Source organism: Mus caroli, chromosome 3, assembly GCF_900094665.2.
Source record: "Mus caroli chromosome 3, CAROLI_EIJ_v1.1, whole genome shotgun sequence".
Classification (NCBI taxonomy): domain Eukaryota; kingdom Metazoa; phylum Chordata; class Mammalia; order Rodentia; family Muridae; genus Mus; species Mus caroli.
The window spans coordinates 116,817,410-116,838,738 of record NC_034572.1 but is presented as its reverse complement, the minus strand read 5'-3'; the positions used below and the strand labels follow the sequence as shown (position 1 = coordinate 116,838,738).

Here is a 21,329-nt window from a genome sequence, read left to right as displayed (position 1 = left end):
TGATTTCCAAAGTGGTTGTACAAGTTTGCACTCCCACCAGCAATGGAGGAGTGTTCCTCTTTCTCCACATCCTTATCAGCATCTGCTGTCACCTGAATTTTTGATCTTAGTCATTCTGACTGGTGTGAGGTGGAATCTCAGGGTTGTTTTGATTTGCATTTCCCTGATGAATAAGGACTCTGGACATTTCTTTAAGTGCTTCTCTGCCGTTTGAGACCCTGCTGTTGAGAGTTCTCTGTTTAGTTCTGTGTCCCAGTTTTTAATTAGGTGATTTGGGCTGCTGGTGTCTAACTTCTTGAGTTCTTTATAAATTTTGGATAGTATCCCTCTGTCAGATGTGGGGTTGGTGAAGGTTCTTTCCCAACCTGTAGGCTGCTGTTTTGTCCCATTGACAGTGTCCTTTGTCTTACAGAAGATTTTCAGTTTCATGAGGTCCCACTTATCAATTGTTGATCTTAGAGCCTGAGTCATTGGTGTTCTGTTCAGGAAGTTGTCTCCTGTGCCAAGGCGTTCAAAGCTATTCCCCACTTTTTGTTCTACTCGATCTAGTATATCTGGTTTTATGTTGAGGTCTTTGATCCACTTGGACTTGAGCTTTGTGCAGGATGATAAATACGAATCTACTTCAGTGGAGTGATAGGGACACTAACCCATCCACAAAACTTTCTACCCCAAATCTCTCCTGTCTACAAGAAATGCAGGGACAGGCATGGAGCAGAAGCTAAGGGAATGGCCAAACAATAACCAACCCCGGGTAGAGACCCATCCCATGGGCAAGCCCTCTGACACAATTAATGATTCTGCTTGCAGGCAAGAATCTAGCAAGTCTGTCCTCTGAGAGGCTCCACCCAGCAGCTGACTCAATTGGATGCAGAGACCCACAGCCAAATAGTGGATGCAGCGTGGGGACTTTTACTTATAGAAGCACTGGGGAAAGGATTGAGGGCCCCAAAGGAGATAGGATCTCTACAGGAAGACCAACAACAGAGTCAACTAAGTTGGACCCTTGGGGCTCTCAGAGACTGAACCACCAGCCAAAGAGTATACAAAGGCTGGAGCATACAAGGGCCCCTGCACATATGTAGCAGATATGCAACTTGGTCTTCATATGGGTCCTGAACAACTGGAGCAGGGTCAATCCCAAAAGCTGTTGCCTGGCTTTGGGATATGTTCTTCTAGTCTGGCCACAGTGGGAGAAGAAGTGCCTAGCCTCTCAGAAACTTGAAGTGCCAGGGTGGGGGATACCCAGAGGGAGCTTTTACTCTCTGAGAAGGGGAGAGGCGAGGGGTTGGAGAAGGGGGTGACCAGGAGTGGGGGCAGCAATCAGGATGTAAAGTGAATTTAAAAAGGAGAGAGAGATAGAGAGATGGCTCAGTGCTTAAGAATGTGCTGCACACTTCTTACAGAGGACCAGTACCTCCATCAACAGCTTACACACCATCACCTGGAACCCCAGCTCCAGAGATCTAATTATTCTGGATTTTGCAGGCAGTGCATCCATGTACACAAATTCATACATGAACATACACATATGCATATAACTAAAATAAATAATCTTAAATGTGAGCACAATTGGAAGCAGAATCAAGTTTCCTGAAGGGCAGCACTGGCACAGGACTGGACTATAAAAGATTATATCCCTCAGACAACAAGTGGTCTGCTTGGACTAGGTTAGCCTGCCAGCTAAGTGATGCATTTGTGAAGATCCACATTGTTGCTCTTGCTGGAACCGGTGTTCGAAGCTTCTGGGTAAACTCTGCACAATGAATGCAGTACACAGGAAGGAACGCTGTTGTTCAATATCATTCCCTTCCACCTCTCAGAAACCTTGACCAAGTATAGTAGTGCTTTTATCTCTAAAGGAGAACTGTTATCTTAAGAGTTCAAATGCAGGCCACTTGAAAAGGCACGCTTAATTGAAAAGACAACACACAATGTTCTAGAGACACTGAAAGCCCCTGGGATCAAGTGCGTTTCTTCCCTAGTAGGATGCGCAGTTTCTATTAAGTTTCTCATCCTCAAACAGAAGTCCAAACAATTGACCTAAGGCCGGGCTGCCTCTGCATTTGTCAGAATTGAGTCAGGCCAAGTTCCCTTCATGATTTGATGTGGGCATCTAGCCAAGAGCCAGCCCGAGGATAGAACTGAAAAGAAGATCCTTAAGTGTAGGGAAAAAAAAAGTATATAAAAAGATATGTGACCAATTTGAAAGCACCTAGAGAAAACTGTAATGATCTATAATAAGGAAGATAGCTTTTAATTTCTATAAAAACATAATAATAGTCAATAAGTATAAGGTAACATACATTTTCCCTACCTTCCTGTAAGAAAGAATGACATCATGTATTTTAATTCTTTAGATAAAGAGCTTAGAAAACCTTTTCTAACTATAAAGGACACAGAAATATTAAATGCTGTAAACCAAGAAGAATTGTAAGTCTCATCTCAGCACAGAGACTGTAATAAGTTTCATTTTATGTCCACAGCCCAGTTAAGGGTTACGGACAGTGATCTTGGGAGTCAATGGGCCCTATGGAATCTGTCTACACCACGCGTATACTGATAGCTCCTCTGTATATTGTCATTTGAAGACTTTGTTTTTTAAGAGAAAGTCAATGGTACCATGAGAAAGTTCCATGCTCAAATAAACGAGTGGTTGGTTTACTCCTGCATCACGGCCACTCGGGAAATGTCATCTTTAGGAAATTGCTGCATTGGATCCCAAACAAAACTAGTCACGCTGAAGAGGCTAAATGCTGGCAGTTCCAGTAAGGAACATCCTGGCCAGAGGAAACTGCAAGGGAAAACCAACCAGTGGGTGGGGAGGGATAAGCAAGTCAATTAATTAGGCAGTGTTTGAGGGCAGTAAGGATACAGATGACACTAAAGACACACACACACACACACACCTTGAAAGCATAAGCAGAGTCTGTGCCCCACCAGAAACCACAGACTTCAGCTGACGGAAGCCATGACTCCTGGCTCATCCACGCTAACACACGAGCGGCAGATACATCTGGTTTAGTATGGGGAGAGGTTACGCGTGTACGGGAACAGGAAGCCATGGGAGGCTTCTAGATTTTCATCTCTACTTTGTTATGAACCTAAGTCACTACTAAAATAAATATGCCTAAAACACATGTGTAAGAGAGCTGCTTAACTTTGGACACTGACTAGATTAGATATTTGATTTGATGAACTGTGGAAGTTTTAACCATGGTACTGATATCCTGTTTATAGTCAAGAGTCTTTATTGCTTTGAAAACAAAAGTGATTGGTGGTCTTATTTTCCCAAACCATGAGAACTTTAGCTACTACTTCATGTGTATCTCTCATAACATCCCCCACCTGCACACATGCACACATGCGCACATGTATGAACATTGTGTACCTTCATGGAATGAGATACAATGGCAGAAACAAATGCTGTGGCATTGGGATAAAAGCAAAGCCTAAAACATTCTTACTGAAAAGAAATGCCCTAAGCCACAGCCACCCTAGACATCACAGTGCTCTTTCCTGGTAGGGGACTAAAGGCAGAGGATGTGTAACGCATCCCCACATAGTTGTTTTCCATGAAAACACCCACACGAGAAACGTTACTTCTCAGATGCAGCCCTCACATCACAAAAAGAGATACACAGCAATTGCTTGAGCACATAACAGTGAGAACCTTAGCAGGTTATTTGACTTTGAACTTTAGAGTATCTCCCCATGAAGGAGATACCATGAAATGATAATGTTTAAATAGTATCTAGTATTAAAATGGTCTTTTAGGCCCTGAGACTGTAATAAGGAGAAAACCCCAGAATGGTCTCTACTCTTACAAAGGCACGCAGAAGAACATTCATCACATATACAAACTCAAACTCAGTGTGTGAGGAGGGCTGCAGAGAAGGGGGCAGCGGGGGTGGAAAGCTCTCCTGAGGAGCTAACCAAGCTGAGATCTGGAAGATGAATCGCTTGGCAGCAGGCAAGATGGCTCAGCAGGTAAGGGTGCCTACGACCAAGCCTGAAGCCCTTTGTTCCATCCCTGTAACACACACACACACACACACACACACAGAGAGAGAGAGAGAGAGAGAGAGAGAGAGAGAGAGAGAGAGAGAGAGAAACAACTCTCTATTCCCAAATAGACCTCTGATCAATACATACCCCCCAGTCTCTCTCTAAGCAAGTGGGTCATAGTTGTTGCTGTTTAGGGAAGGACGCGGTTATCTTTAAGGGACTGTAAGTTTCACCATGCTCCAGTAAATATATGGGCAACAGGAAACTGGATTTGTAATTGTTTTTTTTCTTTTTTTTCCTCTTTTGTTTTGAAGGAGGTCATATTGGTGAGGGGGTAGAGCTGGGAGGACTAGGATGTGAATGGAATCAGGTTGTGTTATGTGAAATTTCTAAATAATCAATAAAAAATATCAAGTCATTTTTTTAAAAAGATAAAAAAAAATTTAAAAATCCACAACACATGTCCATGAAGAGAAGAGGAAGAAGATGAAGAGGAGGAAGAGGAAGAGGAGAAAGAAAAGAGGAAGAGGAGGAAAATGAGGAGGAGAAAGAAGAGGAAGAAGAGGAAGAAGAAAAGGAGAAAGAGGAAGAAGATGAAGAGGAAGAGGAGGAGGAGAAAGAGGAAGAAAAGGCAGAGGAAGAGGAGAAAGATGAGAAAGAGGAGAAATAAAGAGGAAGAGGAGGAAAAAGAGGAGAAAGAAGAAGAGGAAGAAGAGGAGGAGGAGGAAGAGAAAGAAGAGAAGGAGGAAGAGGAGGAAGAGGAGGAGGAAGAGGAAAAGGGAGGAGGAAAGAAGGAAGAGGAAAAGGAAGAAGAGGAGAAGGAAGAGGAAAAAGGAGGAGGAAAAGGAGGAGGAGGAGGAGGAGGAGGAGGAGGAGGAGGAAAGCAAGCCTGCCTTAGGGAGCTCCCCTTCAGGTGGCTTGTATCCGCTCCTAACAGAGAAGCTCATCTCTAGTCTAGCCTCTGGAACACAGCGCCCCCAGCCGCCAGGCTGTAAACCACAAACTTATTTCTCTGCACATTAAAGCATGGTAGGAGGTTTTTCTTTAACGCTTATTTCTCCTAAGATCATTCTTCATCTAACAAAAAAATGAAAAATTCTGGAGAATAGCTTTGCGACTGAGAAAACTGGCTCAGTACGTTTTGCTTCTAAACCATTAACTTAAACAGAATTCAGACAAGCTTTGCCCTGACAAATGTGGATTCACCACAGTTTGCTATAGCATGACAGCGCAGCTCTGTAAGGGGGGGGAAGGGGGGGGGGACTGCATTCTTCAGCTGCCGGACCAGTCCCCAGCAGAGTCACAAGACTGATCCAAAACGCAGGGAGATTAAGATTCAGTTTCAAAGTAACTTTATACATTAAAGGCCCCTAGATGCTTTATCCATTGCTCTTAGTCTTCTCTCTTGGTGCGGGCCCTTTACCTTTCCACGTTTTCCCTGTGGTCAACATATGCAAACTACTGCAGTAAAGCTTGGACTTTCATATCGTAACACATGCCTTTAAGGTCAATTCGGGATTTTGAAACATCTGTTCAAAAGTAATTTCAGTGTAAGTCTCCTTTAAATTCTAAAAGGAACTAGAGAGACCACAATTTTTTGTCGTCGTTTACTGATAGAACATAGATATCTATGTGTAAAAGTAGCTGCACGTTTACCCACATGAATTTCTAATAACATATGAATTATATAAACATAAGGCAGTACAGGCCGGATACCCAGCAGAGACTGGATAAGTGATAGGCAGCAACTGCTTTCTAGTCCTGCAGCCTGTAACTGCCCCGACCCAGGAATCTCCATTCCTGCAATCATCTCTGGGCTCCTTGCGGAGTTTTCTGCACTTGGTTTGAGGAATAGAGTCAATTTTGAACACTTCCTTAGACGTCTTAAGAGTCTTCATAATTGTCTTATTGTCTGTCCTTTCCAGTTAGCATTTCTCACTAATAAGAGAATGAGCTAAGCCAGTTCTCGCAAATACATTTTAATAAGTAGATTCCAAAATGATGTCTTTGCTGTCCACAGAATTTGTAGGAAGGTAAAGTTATAAGCAGACTGTAGTCATTTGCAAGTATGAAACAAAATGGCCAATATGTGGCACGAACTTATACTTCACTAGCAACAGACCCAATTATGAGTAGCTATGCTGAAAATCCAACTTTAGACGCCTAAAGACCTAGGAACTAACCACAATTCTGCTATTGAGTTGAACTTTGTCTATACAACCCCAAGGAGACCCTCCTTATTCACTGATGAATTCTGGATTACCTTGGTCTTCAGAGAATATGAAAATCTGGCTTCACACACGAGTTCATTCATAAGCTCAGAGGAACCAAAGGGCCCATTGCCCTTAGTAAGAAAAAGGAATGCCCTTCTTCATACTTAACCAAATAAAACCTCCCTCAGCTAGCTCCTTCCAGCCCAGTGGAGCCTGAAGAACTGTTTCCAGCCAGAGTTCCAGCAGCATCCATCCCTGGCCCTGGGACAGTACTGATGTTAAACAGCCTAAACCCGTAGAGCCTCATCATAAAAGAACAGAGAGAGACAAGAAAGGGGAGGAAGAGGGTGACATGTACTTTACAAACTGTAATTTTCCCGAAAGGAGGATGGATTGCACGGTCATCCTGACATAAACTATGCTCTAGGGAGACAGAACATTTTTCCTCTGGTGTATTAAACAGAGTATCTGCCCTGCCAAAATCTGTCATCTTAGGCATGCAGGTCTGGCTGGGAAGTCAGTGCATGACCATGATGATCGGTCGCCTCCACATGAATGTAAAGACCTTCCCTGTGGAATACATTGGTGCCTGGCTCATTTCCTTTGTCTGTTAACACATTCACCAGCTCTTGGACACAATTCCAATTTCTTTTCAAGGCGATCATCTTCTTATACAATGAGTCATAAGAATATGAACTCGGGAACTGGAGAGATGGCTCAGCGGTTAAGAGCACTGGCTGCTTTTCCAGAGGTCCCGAGTTCAATTCCCAACAACCACATGGTGGCTCACAACCATCTGTAATGGAATCTGATGCCCTCTTCTGGTGTGTCTGAAGACAGCTACAGTATACTCATACATAAATTAATAAACAAATCTTTAAAAAAAAGAATATGAACTCACTTGGAAAAAGGACTAAAAGAGTGATAAACAGCAGACGAGCTTCCGTATTAAATCACATCCCAGATAAAATGCTCCCTAAATGTGAACTCTACAAACAAGAGTAGATTTATAGAACCCCCTTTTCGCAATGGAAGAAAAAAAAAGCAGCTGTGTGTTTGCAAATTTCTCTTGCCCTGGTCAAGAGTTGCTGGAATTTTCTCCCTCGCTCTAAAGTCTACTTCAGTTCCTAGCGTAACGTAACAAAGATAATATCAGCAAAGTGTGGACTGAAGCTCATCACTGACCTGATTGTTATATCCACTGATGATTAAAACGTACACACAAATAGCCACAGATGGAATAGCAGCCTCTGCCGTCTGAATTATAATGCATATTACTCATTCCATCTACCTAGAGGGATGCACAAAATGTAAAGATCTCACGTTTCATAGAAAAACATCCAAATGGAATTATTCATGACCTTCAGTCTCTTCACACTTGACACCAAGAGGATTTCCACCTCAGTTTTTAAACTACTGCATCAAAAGTAAAAAGATTTAACAAAATTGTAAACATAACCAGTAACTTGATGAAAAAAACACACACACACACTTCAGGGTTAACAATATTGAACATAGAAATGAGCTCTTCTTAAAACACAGTCTAAAACTTAAGGTTTTATGGTATGCAGTGTGGCATGTTAGGCAGTGATGAACCAGCCCTGTGTTTGGAAGCAGCAGCCATCTCCAAAGTAAATGCTGGCAGGAACAGTCTCTGATAATAGCCGCCTGGCAAGGGTTAGCTTTACGGGCCGTTGCTAACACAATGCATACTTTTAAAGGTTTTGTCAAACAACAGAACCGACGATTAAAAAGCCAGGCTACATAAACTCTTTTGAGAGATGCCAAACCAGATTACTCAAAAAGACTCTACACAGTGTGGTGATGATGGTCATGTTAGCCCACACCAAATAATATCTAACCATTTAGGAAATCCAAAAGCAACAAGTCACCTATTACAGGGGGAACTAATTCTGAATGATAGCCATATGGAAAATATATTCATACAATCCATTTGCTTAGGAAAGGTGTTTTACTTTAGTCTTTTTTATTTATCTTTATTTTATGTATATGGATGTTTTTGCCTGAATGTATGCCTGTGAACTAGGTGCATACCTGGAGCCCACAGAGGCCAGAAGAGGACGTCAGATACACTGAAACTAAAGTTATAGATGGTTCTGAGTCACCATCTTGGTATTGGGAATCAAACCCGGGCCCCCTGGAAAACCAGCCAGTGATCTTAGCCACTGAGCTAAATCTATAGTCCCAAGAAAGGTATTTTAAAACTTATTGTCTTGAGGGTTGGGCATGGTGGCTCACACATGTAATCCTAGCACTCGGAAGACAGGTGGATCTCTGTAAGTTCGAGGCCAACCTAGTCTACATAGTGAAATCCTATCTCAAAAAAACAAATAATAAAACACAAAACCAGCTTTGGCCCTCATTTTTTACTACCAACTATATTTACTGAGTTTTTGTTTCTCACCTGAGCCAATAGATAAATGACAGTGATGCTGATTGGTACCCAGCAGAGTGAACAGGCACAGAGAGTGGAAATTCACTTTTGAGCATGTTAAATCTTGGGTTTCCATGAGAAGCATCGGAGTATGTGGATATGGGTTTAATGGAGGGATGGAGAGAAAGGGAGGGAGGGAGGAGGGAGAAGGGGGAAGGGAGGGAGAGAGGGAATATGAGAGAATGAAAGTGAGAATTATGTCTTTAAAGAACTCTGGCACCTTAGTTGCTGACCTTTGCAACACACCTAACTCTGACTTAGTTTCATCATCTCTGAAATGGGGATAATCACTCAGGCTGGCTGGCACAGTTTTTCAACAGTGTCTCTCCACTGTCAGTGTCTCTCCACATTTAGGTCCAGCCCATGGAGTGGACATTCTCTCAAAGTTTGCCCTGTGAGAACTACCCCCTGGGGCTTGAGCATCCGTTCACACCCCCATTCTCCTACTTCTATTTCAATCAGGAAAAATGAACTTTTTTTTTGTATGCAATTCTTCATCAAAGAGACACTGCCATACAGGGGTAGTGTATCCCTCCCATCTGTCCACTCAAAGTGATCTTCTGATGCTCTGAGGAAAAGGGCGGAGCTCCTGGTGGAACGAGCCTGCATGGAGAGGGCAGCACTGTGGGACACATTCAGCTAGCGGCTCAGTGTCCACTGCCTACAAATACTGAAAGAATATATTTTCATTCTCAAGTGCAGCTTCTCCCCAGGTCAGATTCTAAAAGTCAGCAATCAGCGCAACTTCACCTCCCGTTGGCTTCTGGAGCTCGCAGACTTTCCTGGAGCTCAAGTTGGCACAAAAGCCTTGAGGGTGGATGGTGTTCGGTTAAAACTATTGACTTAAAACACAAAAAGCACATATTCAGACTTAAATCAGTTTGATCCACATTAGCTATCTCAGGAGGAGACTAAGTAGTTTTACTCATGCCTTGTTAAAAATCAGGCAAATTCACTGCAGTGGGCACAGGATACCCAACAAGGACACTGTCAGGGGCCGAAATCCCATGTCCACGAAACACGACAGAACTTCTTATTTTGCATATTCTTAGGGTAGCTTTTAAGATAGAAACTCATCTTCTCTTGATTATGAAAGTTACAGATATCAAAGGCAAGGCAGGAAAAGTCCATCTTCATCACCCCACCCCAAGGAGGAGAGAACCCACTTCTCCCAGGCACATTTATGAGACCACAGCTGCTCAACAGAAGGACTCGTGCTGTAAGAGTTCAGCGGTTTTAGAATCAGCCCGAGTCTCAAACTGGCACACACAGCAGCTAGGATGCTTCTCTTCCTAAGCCTTAATGGTGGTAACTGTTTCTCTTCCTACATGTGTGCCTCCCTGCTGTGAAGGGTGAGGCAGCTCTGCAAACAGCAGCATGGGACCAGGGCACAACACACTAATGAAAAAAAACTGAAATGCTGAGAGCAGGGCACAGCTGTGCCAGCACAAATATAGTAATTTACATACTGACTTAGTCAAGGGGTGAATTCACATACTTATATGTATATTTTAGAAGTATGTATATTGTATGTGTAAAAGGAATCTCAAAAAAACCAGGTAAGAGCTGTCTGAAAAGCAGTGGTGGGACGGCAGCAAGGGAAGCAAAGAGGATCCTTCCCTGTGACCATTCATTCGCACTTTATAATTCAAATGTCATCCTCTCAGCTATGTGAAGAATAATGCTACATATTGTCATAAGGTGAGGACAAACATCAAGTGTACCTATGTTTGTCCCTAGAGAAAAGAGGAGAAGCAATTAATGGGTTTCAGGAAAGTGGAAATTACATATACCTAGGATGTGATCATTCCCTTAAAATCACAATATAACAAATATTAATAATTATTAATGATGTGTATACGAGTGGCATAATAGTCAGTGTACAATTTTAAAATTAAATTAAATTTTGCTCAAATCAAAGACCTTGAAATAAAGACTATGTTATAGAGTCTACCACATACTCATCCTGATTGCTAGCATTAAAGCAAAGACATCACTAACCCTAGGGCAGCCCCTGGCATGTTAATGCAAGGTGAGCAAACTGATGGGTCAGTGAGCTTCTTATAAATCCACTGAGTATCACCTCAGGAGGCTGAGGTGTATTCGTGGATGTTAGCTTAAGAAAAATGAGCGTATGTTCACGGAGAGAGTTGTACAACATATTCACAGCACTTTTATTAATGAGGTAGAAAAAGCCCAGATGTCTACCAATAAAATCCTACGTAAGCAGACTGCCATATCTGTACAACAAAACACTTCTCAGAAACAAAAAGAAAGGCTGCTGATCCGTGAACCTCACTGTGCCGTGCGAGAGAAAACACTTTCACAGCATTTCTATCCTCTGTAACCTTAGCCATAGAAGGCACTAGATGAGAAATTCAAGTCTGTCATAGAAAACGTCAGAACAGTGGATACCTAAGAAGGGAGGTGGTGTGAAGGGTGGGAATGGCTGAGCGGCGTGAGGGGCTTCTCTAGATGAACCATGATAGCTTAAATTTGGTAGGCACTGAGGTTACACAGGTATACGGATTTGCTGAAATGTAATCAACGCTGGCCCTAAGTCATGTTTTTGTTTTAAAGGAAATCGTTTAACTGGGGGCTCACTTACAATTTCAGAGGGTTGGTTATATTATCATCATAGTGGGGAATAGACATGCATGTCTCTGTAACCACAGCTGAGAGCTGACATCTTGATCTTCAGGCAGCAGGCAAGAGAGAGAGAGACTGGGCCTGGCATAAGCTTGTGAAACCTTAAAGGCCACTCCCAGTGACACATCTACTCCAAAGGCTGTATCTCCTCCAACAAGGCCACATTACCTAATCCTTTCCAAATAATACATCAAGTGGGGACCAAGCACTCTTATGCATCATCCAACAGAGGGCATTTGTGTTCAAACCACCACATTCTATTCCCTGACCCCCATGCGAAGACATGAACTTCTTAAACATGAGATCTTGGGTTTGATCAGCAGACCACAAAAGGATATACATTCATAAACTAACTCTGTCTCAGTAAGCAGATCATGGACATTAGTTAATAATGTGTGATGAGTGAAGCATATTGGACATCGACAATTCACCTTAAGATGCTTCCAATCAATCAATCAATCAATCAATAAATAAATAAATAAATAAAATAGACACGTGACAGACAACAACTAGTAGTAGTATTTAAATGATGACATGAAACTATCACACTTTTCTTTCCTCCCTTCCATAAGTTGTTGGAAATAGCTACAACAGACTTTAATGAAGCTCCCTCTGTTGTACACAGCAGGATCCCCTCGTCAGTACACACAGGCCTATGTTATCTTCCTTAAGTTGATAGAGCTGGAGAGATGGCTCGGTGGTTAAGAGCACTGACTGCTCTTGCAGAGGACCAGGGTTCTATTCCCCCCACACATAGCAACACACAACCATCTGTAACTTTATCACAGGGGATAAAAACAACCTCTTCTGATCTCCTTGAATACTTGTACATAGACCAAAAACTCATGAATATAAAATAATTTTAACGAAGTTTTAAAGGCTTGTATAGCACTGCTGAGACCGAGACAGGAGAGACCACGATTGCTGAATGTGCTTCCTGAGCTGTGCGTGGATTCCGGGGTTCTAAGGTCAGTTCCAGCCTCCCCTCCCCCCACCCAGTCCTCAGGTCAGCCCATTCTCAAGAGAAGAGATCCTGCCACATAGGAAGGCCACTGTATGCACGGGAGCCACGGGAGCCATCTTTCTTCTTTCCCTCAGGTGAGCACCCTCCTCCCCCGCCTCTCCTCCTCACCTCTTCCTCTCCCTTGGAAAGAGAATCCATTCTCTCCAGTAAAGGATCTTCCCCCTCTGTAGATGTTGCTCCTTATAATAGATCAGCCTCCTTCTAAGGATCCCTAGACCTGAGGCTCAGGGTCCTTGGAGCGGGGAGTGGGAACTCTAACTTCAAGCACGCTACTGGAATAGAATGGCTGCACTAAGGGGCTGAACTCCTGTGAGCGGCCACAACAAAGCCTCACTGAGCTGAGACTTTCTTTGCTATGGGCCTTCCCTCCCTGAGTGTTTGAGTAGCCATCACTGAGGACATTTATAAAAGGAATGGTTGCCGTGAGGAACAGAATTCTGTCCGCCCAGATATCATGATCGAGTACTTCAGCAACCTAATGCTCGATCAAGAGTAGCAGCAACCTACAACCACGGATTTTACATATAAGCCACTTTTCTACTTTGTTTTACTACTAAACTAAATATTGGGTATATCCCTACAAACAAGTACACATATAGCTCTATCTCTGCTGTGTTTCTAACATTTAGTTTATGCGCATTCTGACACAGTACTATTAAAGCAGATGTATTAAGATCAAGGACTTCTCTCACCAGAACACCTCCATGGCAGGGCCCTGAAATGGGCATAAGGCCTCCCTGACAGTTGCATGGTTTGTCACTACACCACCTGCTCCTGGACAACATGTTTTGTGTGCACTATTAAGGTGGATCAAAATATGACTCAGACCATCATGACTAGTATTCAGGGCATTGCGTAATACCACTTATAAGATTCCGATTTACAGACGAATTGTTTGACTAGCTATTTTTACATATACATTTAATCCACTTCCCTGGAGTTTGGCATAACATATAACAAAAGTCCATCAAGGCCATTTTGGAGTAGTTAGGTAGACTACCGAATCTGTTTTATTCATTCTTACCTCGTTGGGCGGAATGTCAGCGAAGGGTTTGATGACGGCAGCCAGTGGGATCTGAGCTTGCTTGGCCATGTCGGACGTGCACGGAAAGCAATACGTGGTGCAGCGGATGTAGCGGGGGCTCGAGTGGCCTGGGTCATTCAAGGTCACACAGACAAAGCTTGGTCAGGAGAAATATCTGGTCTAAGACACTCAAACAAAGGTACATCTAAACAATTCATCCTTATCTATACATTTTCCATTGTTTCTAAAAAAGTGTAGTATTGTAAAATTCTGTGATCTACACTCCAGGGACATGCGCAAGACTACTGAACTTTACTAGAGCGATAGAAAAGAAATGTTTTATTACTATTAGTATTTTCCATAAACTGTGCCTTAGCATAGTTCAAAAATAGATATGAGAGGGTTTATGGAAGATAAAACAAAGACATAAAGAGGAGAAAGAATACAGTTTTAGGTTCACAATCATTTCTTTTTATTAATATTTCTTTTTAGTTTTATTTATGGAAGTGCCTGTCTGGTGGGGGATGGGGGTTAAGCATCTGTACTGGTGCACATGGAGGCGGGAAGAGGGCAACTAGATCCTCAGGAGCCAGAATTACATGCTGCTGGGAGCCGCCTAACATGGGTGCTAGGAACTGCACTTGGGTCCTGTGGAAGAGCAGTGCTCTTCACTGCTGAGCCATCTCTTCAGTCCGACAATCACCTCTTCATTCCCACTTCTACTAAGACATCTGCCACGGGCATGCAATTATCTGTAGACCATTTCATTCAATCAAGTGAGACTTGGTCAAATATAATTGCAATTTATTTCATTTTTTTCTTAAGTTTGTAAACTGAATTTATATATTAAAATCTACTTGTAATAGAAATGTTACTTTTTAAAATCATCATAATCACTTTCAATATACATTAGATTTTCTGACCAAATATATGTATTGTAAGGCACACAGGAGAACTAAAATAACATCCATGAAGAATATTTTAGTCATCAGAATAATTATGTTTTTTTTTCTTCAAAAAAGATAGCATTGTTAACAAATTGTGTTAGGAAAACTGGATATCTACACGTAGAAGGACCCAATCACCTGCAATACAAATCAATTCCAAAGGATCAAAGATTTCAACATTAGACCCTAAACTCAGGAGCTAGCAAAACAAAGAGTTGGGAGAACATGTTGGGAATTAGGCTCAGGTAAGGAAGACGAGGGAGTGCACATCAGGATACAGGCCCAGGTAAGGAAGAGCAGAGAGTGCACATCAGGATGTAGGCTCAGGTAAGGAAGAGTAAGGAGTGCACATAGGATATAGGCTCCAGCAAGGACTTTCCAAATAGAACTCCAGTCAGCCAGGAAATAGGACCAATTATCAACAAGTGCGAGTTCATAATATTAGGAAGCTTCTGTACAGAGAAGGAAAATGTCAACCAACCAAAGAGAGAGCAGCCTACAGATGGGGAAAAATCTTGCCAGCTACACATCTGGCAAAGGATCACTGCCCATAATATACAAGAAAACACTGGACACCAAGAAAACAAAACAACCAAATTAAAATGTGAGCCAAGGAACTGGATAAATATTTCTCAGAAGATGAAAAAAAAGGTTGAGAAATATTTTCACAAATATTCACCATCCTTAGCCATCAGGAAAATGCAAATTGAAACTACGTTGAGGTTTCATCTTAATTCAATCAGAATGGTTAAGATTTACCAAAAAATAAAATAAAATACAACCACAAATTCTGGTGAGGATGTGGGGGAAGGGGAACCCTTTCTTGGGCACTGCTGGTGGGAGTACACATTGGCATGGCTACTATGAAATCAGTATGGCTGTTCCCTGGCCCAGCTATCCTATCCTTACTACAGAGATACATATTCATCAACATTCATAGCTGCTCTATTCACAATAGCCAGGGCATGGAAACAGCTCAAAAGTTGTCAACTGATGAACAAATAATAAAAATATGATATCTACATACAATAGAATTTCATTCAGTCATAAAAACTAATTATGAAATCAGTAAATAAGTGGATGTAACTGGGAAATATACTGAGTTATTATCCAAAGTAACCCAGATCCATGACGATAAACATCATATGTCCTCACTCATATATAGATCTCAGTGTCAAATCTTTACATTGCTTGCTTAACCTGCGGTACCTGTTAGACTCCAGGGAACTAGAATGTAACCACTGGTGGCAAAGGAACTATCCTGGCTAATGTTTTGGTCTCTGTCTGACTGGCTGTAGGTAAGGCTGCAGGGCATTTTCTTGACTAACGACTGATGTGGAAGAGACCAGTTCACTGGATGCAGTGCCATCCCTGGGCAGGTCATCCTGGATGGTTATAACGAAGCAGGCTGAGCAAGGCCAGTTCTGAGTAGACCAGTTCTCTGCAGCCTCTGCTTTAGTTCCTGCATCTAGGTTCCTACTCTGCTTGAGTTCCTGCTTTGAATTCCCTCAGTGATGGACTGTGATATTGTGATATAGAAGGGTAAGCCAGCTAAACCCGTTCATTCCCAAATTGGTTTTGGTCATGGACTTTATCATTGCAATAGAAGAAAAACCTCAAGGGATAGGAGGCAGCAAAGCACACGTGATATGAAAAAGTAAGGGGATGGTGGGGAGGGAAGTTCAAGCAGACAAGAGGATGGAGCGGAGAAGGAAATTAACATTATGGATGTTTGGGAAACAATATTGAAAAACCCCTATTTTATAAAGTTCATATTTTTCATGTGAAATAATTTAATTGTATAAGTCCCCTACGTGAAAAACATTCCTCCCAAAGCCATAGGTTGACAAATAAAAAGTCCAGTGCCTATTGTCATTGCCCTTGGTTCCCACCAGAACTTGATGGTAAGCTCCTATGAATACATCATATACTTTGCTTACAAATATGGAGAAATCAAGATGGTACTGAGTGGGAAGCTCCCTCCCTATTGGCCAGCTTCACAGAACCAGAAGGTACTCTTTAGGGTGCTTGGCGTAGGGGGTAGGGGCGGGGATGTTATCAACAGTCTTACCTGACTGTGGATCCACTGAGCTACTGTAACAAATGGCAGGGCACAATAGACTCATTGTTGCAATAGTGGCATGAATGTTATAGGGGCAGACAACTGCTTTCTTCTTGGACTCAAGGCCTAATTCACAGGAGGAAATGCATGTCTGGCACTGTGACTATGGTCAAGAACCCATGTTTAGGGATCTCATAAGCCCTGGGTTAAGACTATGACTATCATTTTGCCAAATGCCCTCTAAATTTAGATCTCTATATTCATACATTAGTGCAGCTCTTAGACCTCATCAGAGAAGTTTCTTGGTGCAACAGATGGCAGCCAACACAGAGACTCACCACTGTGCAAATGCAGAGAATAAGTGACTGGATTGCTCAGCCACAGATAGAACAACTGTTCACACCTGTGCCCCCAACCCAAGGCTAGGGGACACTGCAGAAGAGGGGGAAGAAAAATTGTACAAGTCACAATTTGGTTGTGAGGATCTAAGTGTCGCAGTGGTTTTCTGGCCATGACAGACCACTGCACTCATGGACTCACAGCAGTGGTGGCTGCCTGTACGTGACCTGCACACGATCAAGCATCTCAATGTTCAAGCATGGGGAACAAAGGTCCTGCCCTTAACTGAAGGGCTATTGACAGTTGATGGCGTGTGGGTGAAGGGGAGTCAGTTTTCTTTAAGGCAGTGGCTCTGGCAGGTCTACCACACTCCAGCGAATGCTCTATGCGCATAATGGCAGCACAAATTATGTTAGGTCATTTGGGGAAGGGGGACAGGAATTTGGGAAAGATGCAAAGGTGTGGCTGGATCTGAGAAGTTGGTGAATATATGATCAAAATAGTATGCGTACATGAACTGCCCAAAGGATTAATAAAAAGAATCTTTATTGACAATGCACTATGTAGGCACTGTTTAAATTTTTTTTTAACTGGTACTAGAGTTAGCACCTAGAGCGAGCCTGACGCCATGCTAGGTAAGCACTCTGCTACTGAGTTATAGACGTCCCTAGCCTTCTTAGTTGTGTTTTGAGGCTGTTACTAAATTGCCCAGGCTGGCCTTGAATTTACTGTAGGTCAGACAAGCCTTGAACTTCACATCTTTTTGCCTCATCCTCCTGGGGAACTAATATGGAAGGCCTTGACTACCAGCCAAAGTACTGACCTAAAACATTTAGACTTATATATAACCTATTAGCACCTGAGAATATAATCAATGTTTATTGATTATCTACTTCATTTTTGGCACTGCCTCAGGTTCTTCTGTAGACTACAGAGTTTATGTTTTGGAAGGGGTCATGGATAAGAGAAACAAAAAGCACGACTTTATTATTTGAGTCACTGGAACATGATAGACACTATGAAAAATAGCCTCTTTGATTAAGGAGTACCCAAGAGTAGGAGGCGGATGGAAATTTTAAATATTTGCAGGGTCAACTTCAATATTAAGGTAACATTTGATCAGGCACACAGGAGACAAGGAGCTCACTCAGGCAAACCTACACAGGAAGCCTAGCAGAGGAGGGGCAGGGACTATTTACACAGGGCTAAGGCAGTGTTCAGAGGAGGAACAGGATCAGATCATGTAGACTCCTGAAGTTCACTAAGTCCTTGAGGTTTTACAAATAAAATGGGGCATCACTGCTGGGGCTGGGAAGAGGAGTATTATGACCTGGCTTGGTCCCTGGCTCTGGTGTGGAGAACCAGAGTCAGGGAAACCCTGGAGGAGGCTGCTAGAGGGGCCCAGAGAGAAACAGTAGTGTCTCTGACAAGCCCCTTAGAGATAGAGCACAAGGGATAGAATCTGGGCACATGTTGATGTAATAACCTAGCTGTTCACAAGAATGATGCATGTGCTATGCAGATGTGAGTCTGAGGAGTGAGAAGAATGTGAAACCCCTATCCCTGAAAACTGAAAGGCTGCAAAGGACAGGACAGGAACCAGTGTTTAGGGCTGTGTGGGTGGAGATCGTAATTGGGTTAGAAGATGTCTAGTTTGGAAAATGTATTAGGCAGTCTGTCATACATCAAGTCTGAGTAGATGGTTAGATGGGAATTGAGTCCAGCCTGGCTATGTCCCTTTAGGAGCTCTGAGCAGAGATGGTATATGGAAGTAAGCTAAGTCACTACAGCAATGACTGTGGCCAAACAAAGATGAAGAAGGACTACCTAAGTCCAGGGCCCTCTAACATAAAGTGCCCAGAGGAAGCTGAGAAAGCATCCTAAAGAGTGAGTGGGGCTGAGGGGAGTGAGTGGGGCTGAGGGTGGGTGAAGGTATCTTCCTCCAAGCTTGACAACCTCAGTTCAGAGTCCAGGACCCACAGGACAGTAGACATTCCTACAACTGTTCTCTGACCTACACATGTGCCCTATGGCATACACGCACATACACAAACACATATACATGTATACACATGTATGCACACACATACATTCATATATACACATGTATGCATACACACATGCATATATACATACATGCACACACATATGCAAAAATACATGAACGCACATGCATATACACACATGCATATATACACATGCACACACACACACATATATATACATACACACACACAGAAAGGAAGGAAGAAAGGGTAAAACAAAAACATTTTAAAAGGACTGAGAGGCCAGGACTCTAGTTGTGAAATGAGGGAGATCCACCAAGAACCAAAATGTTAGGCGAATTGTTGAAAACAATGTCCTCATGCTACAGCGGTGAGCTGGCTGGCAGAGTTTAGCCCCTCAGTTCCACTCATGATGCCCAGCGTGCAACACAAAGTCAGCCCTAGTAAGGGACTGATTACCTTAAACTATAAATCACGATTTGAATTAAAGTGAAAACAGATACATTGTATTGTTCACCACGTGAAGTTCTCTGGATTACTATAGCAGGGAACATAACTCTATTGACAGCACCTTTTGGGTTCTTGGGAGACTAATGGGGAACTGATCTCTTCTCTCTACAATAGTATTGATGACTGGAGTCAGGGCATTCATTTTTTTAAAACAGTAAAACATTTTAAACATTCTCCTCCTTCCCCCCAAAAGAAGTGAATGAAAATAAATACCTTGGTCTTGAATCACACACTCAGTGGTGACCAGTGGAGGCACCTGGCCCCTGGTATTGGTCGTAAAGACTTGTCCGCCTCTGGTGGCCCTGTCATTCTCGATCACTTGAATCTGACAAACAAGATGTTAAGAGGGAATTAAACTCAGTAACAACTCTTCCCGAATGCAGTTGAAGGGTACAGTGGCTTGTTCCTGTTCCCTCTTCCTCCTCCCTCTTCAGAGAAAGAAGAGAAGAGAAAAGGGAAGGGGGTGGAGAGAAAGAGAGAAAGGGGAAGAGAGAAGGGTCCTTTAAAAATCCTTTTATTTTTCCTCAGAGAAATCAATCTGTCATGTCTTCAGTCTTATCTCCAATTACTTTTACAATTTGAGACCAACATTTATCAAATTTCCAAATTCTATTTTGTAATACTCTTAGCTCAGACCCTGGCCTTTCAGAGATCCTCATTTCATGATGTTTTATCTTATTTATTATAACCATGGATGAGCATTTGAAAAATACTTTAGAAAGAAAAGAAATTGGAAACATTTTTTTTAAAGAAAATACTTCTTGCAATCAAAAGAAAAATTCTAAAAAGCATTAAACAGAGAAGAAATTATATATAGTATCTGAGCTAAAGCTGCCTACCTTCCACTAAGAGTTCTACTAGGAGTAAGAATTCCTCCGCTTGCCTTTCAGGTCCCCCGCCCCACCCATGCAGGGAATCTAAGGTATTGTGGAGTATCTATTGCCATCCAACATAAAAACATATTTACTTCTCTACTAATAACAGCTGCTGATGAAGACCAGAACAGATTTCTTTTTAATTTTTGTTCCTTTTTGTAATAACTGTCCAGGGTAAAAAAAAAAAAAGTACAAGCAAAATTAAACAGAATGAATGTAGGGTACCAAGAAGTAACCCCAGGGACTGTCGTCCTCCATTCCTCACCCTTTCCCCGCCTCCAGATTCTCACTTTCTAGAGAAAAGAGGTGGGGGGTGGGGTGGAGAAAGCAACAACAGAGATAAGCCCAAAAATGAGCCTAAGAAGACAGCCATAGAGAGCATCTAGGCTGGAATAAAAACGAAAAGATACACACAGTTCCCCTTCCCTATAAACGCCAACTTTGAACCAACTCCGAAGTGTTCCTCCCCTGCTCCAGTCTCAACCAGCACAGATGGTGCAGGCGGCGTCGTGGGTTCCAAGAATACTGGCAACCGACCAAGCCTGAATTTAAACCTGTATCTGTCTGCCGTCTGGCATCCTCAGAATCTGAGTAGTGACAAACACAAAGATATAGGATGTGTTCCAGACATCACTACCACAGCAAGACACAGACAAGATGCTCCCACAAAAAGGAAGTGTGCAGAGACATCGAATCACCGTAATCACGTTCTGTATTTACCACAGGCTAGTTGGGTTACTCAAAGGAAGGGTAACTTTTCCATTATTAAATGTTAGCATTTGGCATGATCATCCCAACCAACAAAGTCTAAGGTGATCACCGTCATGACACAGTCGTGTGCCCAGAACACTGAACCTACACAGTCACTAATCAGTAGAACCATAGTCCCACAAACCTTATTTCAAACTATCCATTTATGACTGGCAAAGCCCTGTCCCCAAAGAAACAATGTTATAAATAGTCATTATTAATTAAACCCACATCTCCTCAAAATAAGACACAGGAAACTGTAAGACATGTCAATTAGTTCTAGCCACTGTTAAAAATAGCTTTTGGTTTACCCCAAATGCACACTCTTGAAAAACAGCATCAGAAATGGGACAACAGGGCTGGTGAGATGGCTCAGTGGGTAAGAGCACCCAACTGCTCTTCCGAAGGTCCAGAGTTCAAATCCCAGCAACCACATGGTGGCTCACAACCACTGGTAATGAGATCTG

The 21,329-nt window shown here is 42.5% G+C and overlaps 1 protein-coding gene across 1 annotated transcript in view; it reads right to left on the bottom strand.

The window, feature by feature from the left end:
• Sec24d (SEC24 homolog D, COPII coat complex component) overlaps positions 1-21,329 on the bottom strand; it is a 101,866-nt gene that overhangs the window by 49,585 nt on the left and 30,952 nt on the right. The window contains exons 7-8 of the mRNA XM_021157473.2: positions 19,451-19,562; positions 13,374-13,501 (exon numbers count right to left, since the gene is read on the bottom strand). Of these exons, the coding sequence (XP_021013132.1) occupies positions 13,374-13,501; positions 19,451-19,562 (240 nt within the window). The remainder of the gene's footprint in view (positions 1-13,373; positions 13,502-19,450; positions 19,563-21,329) is intronic.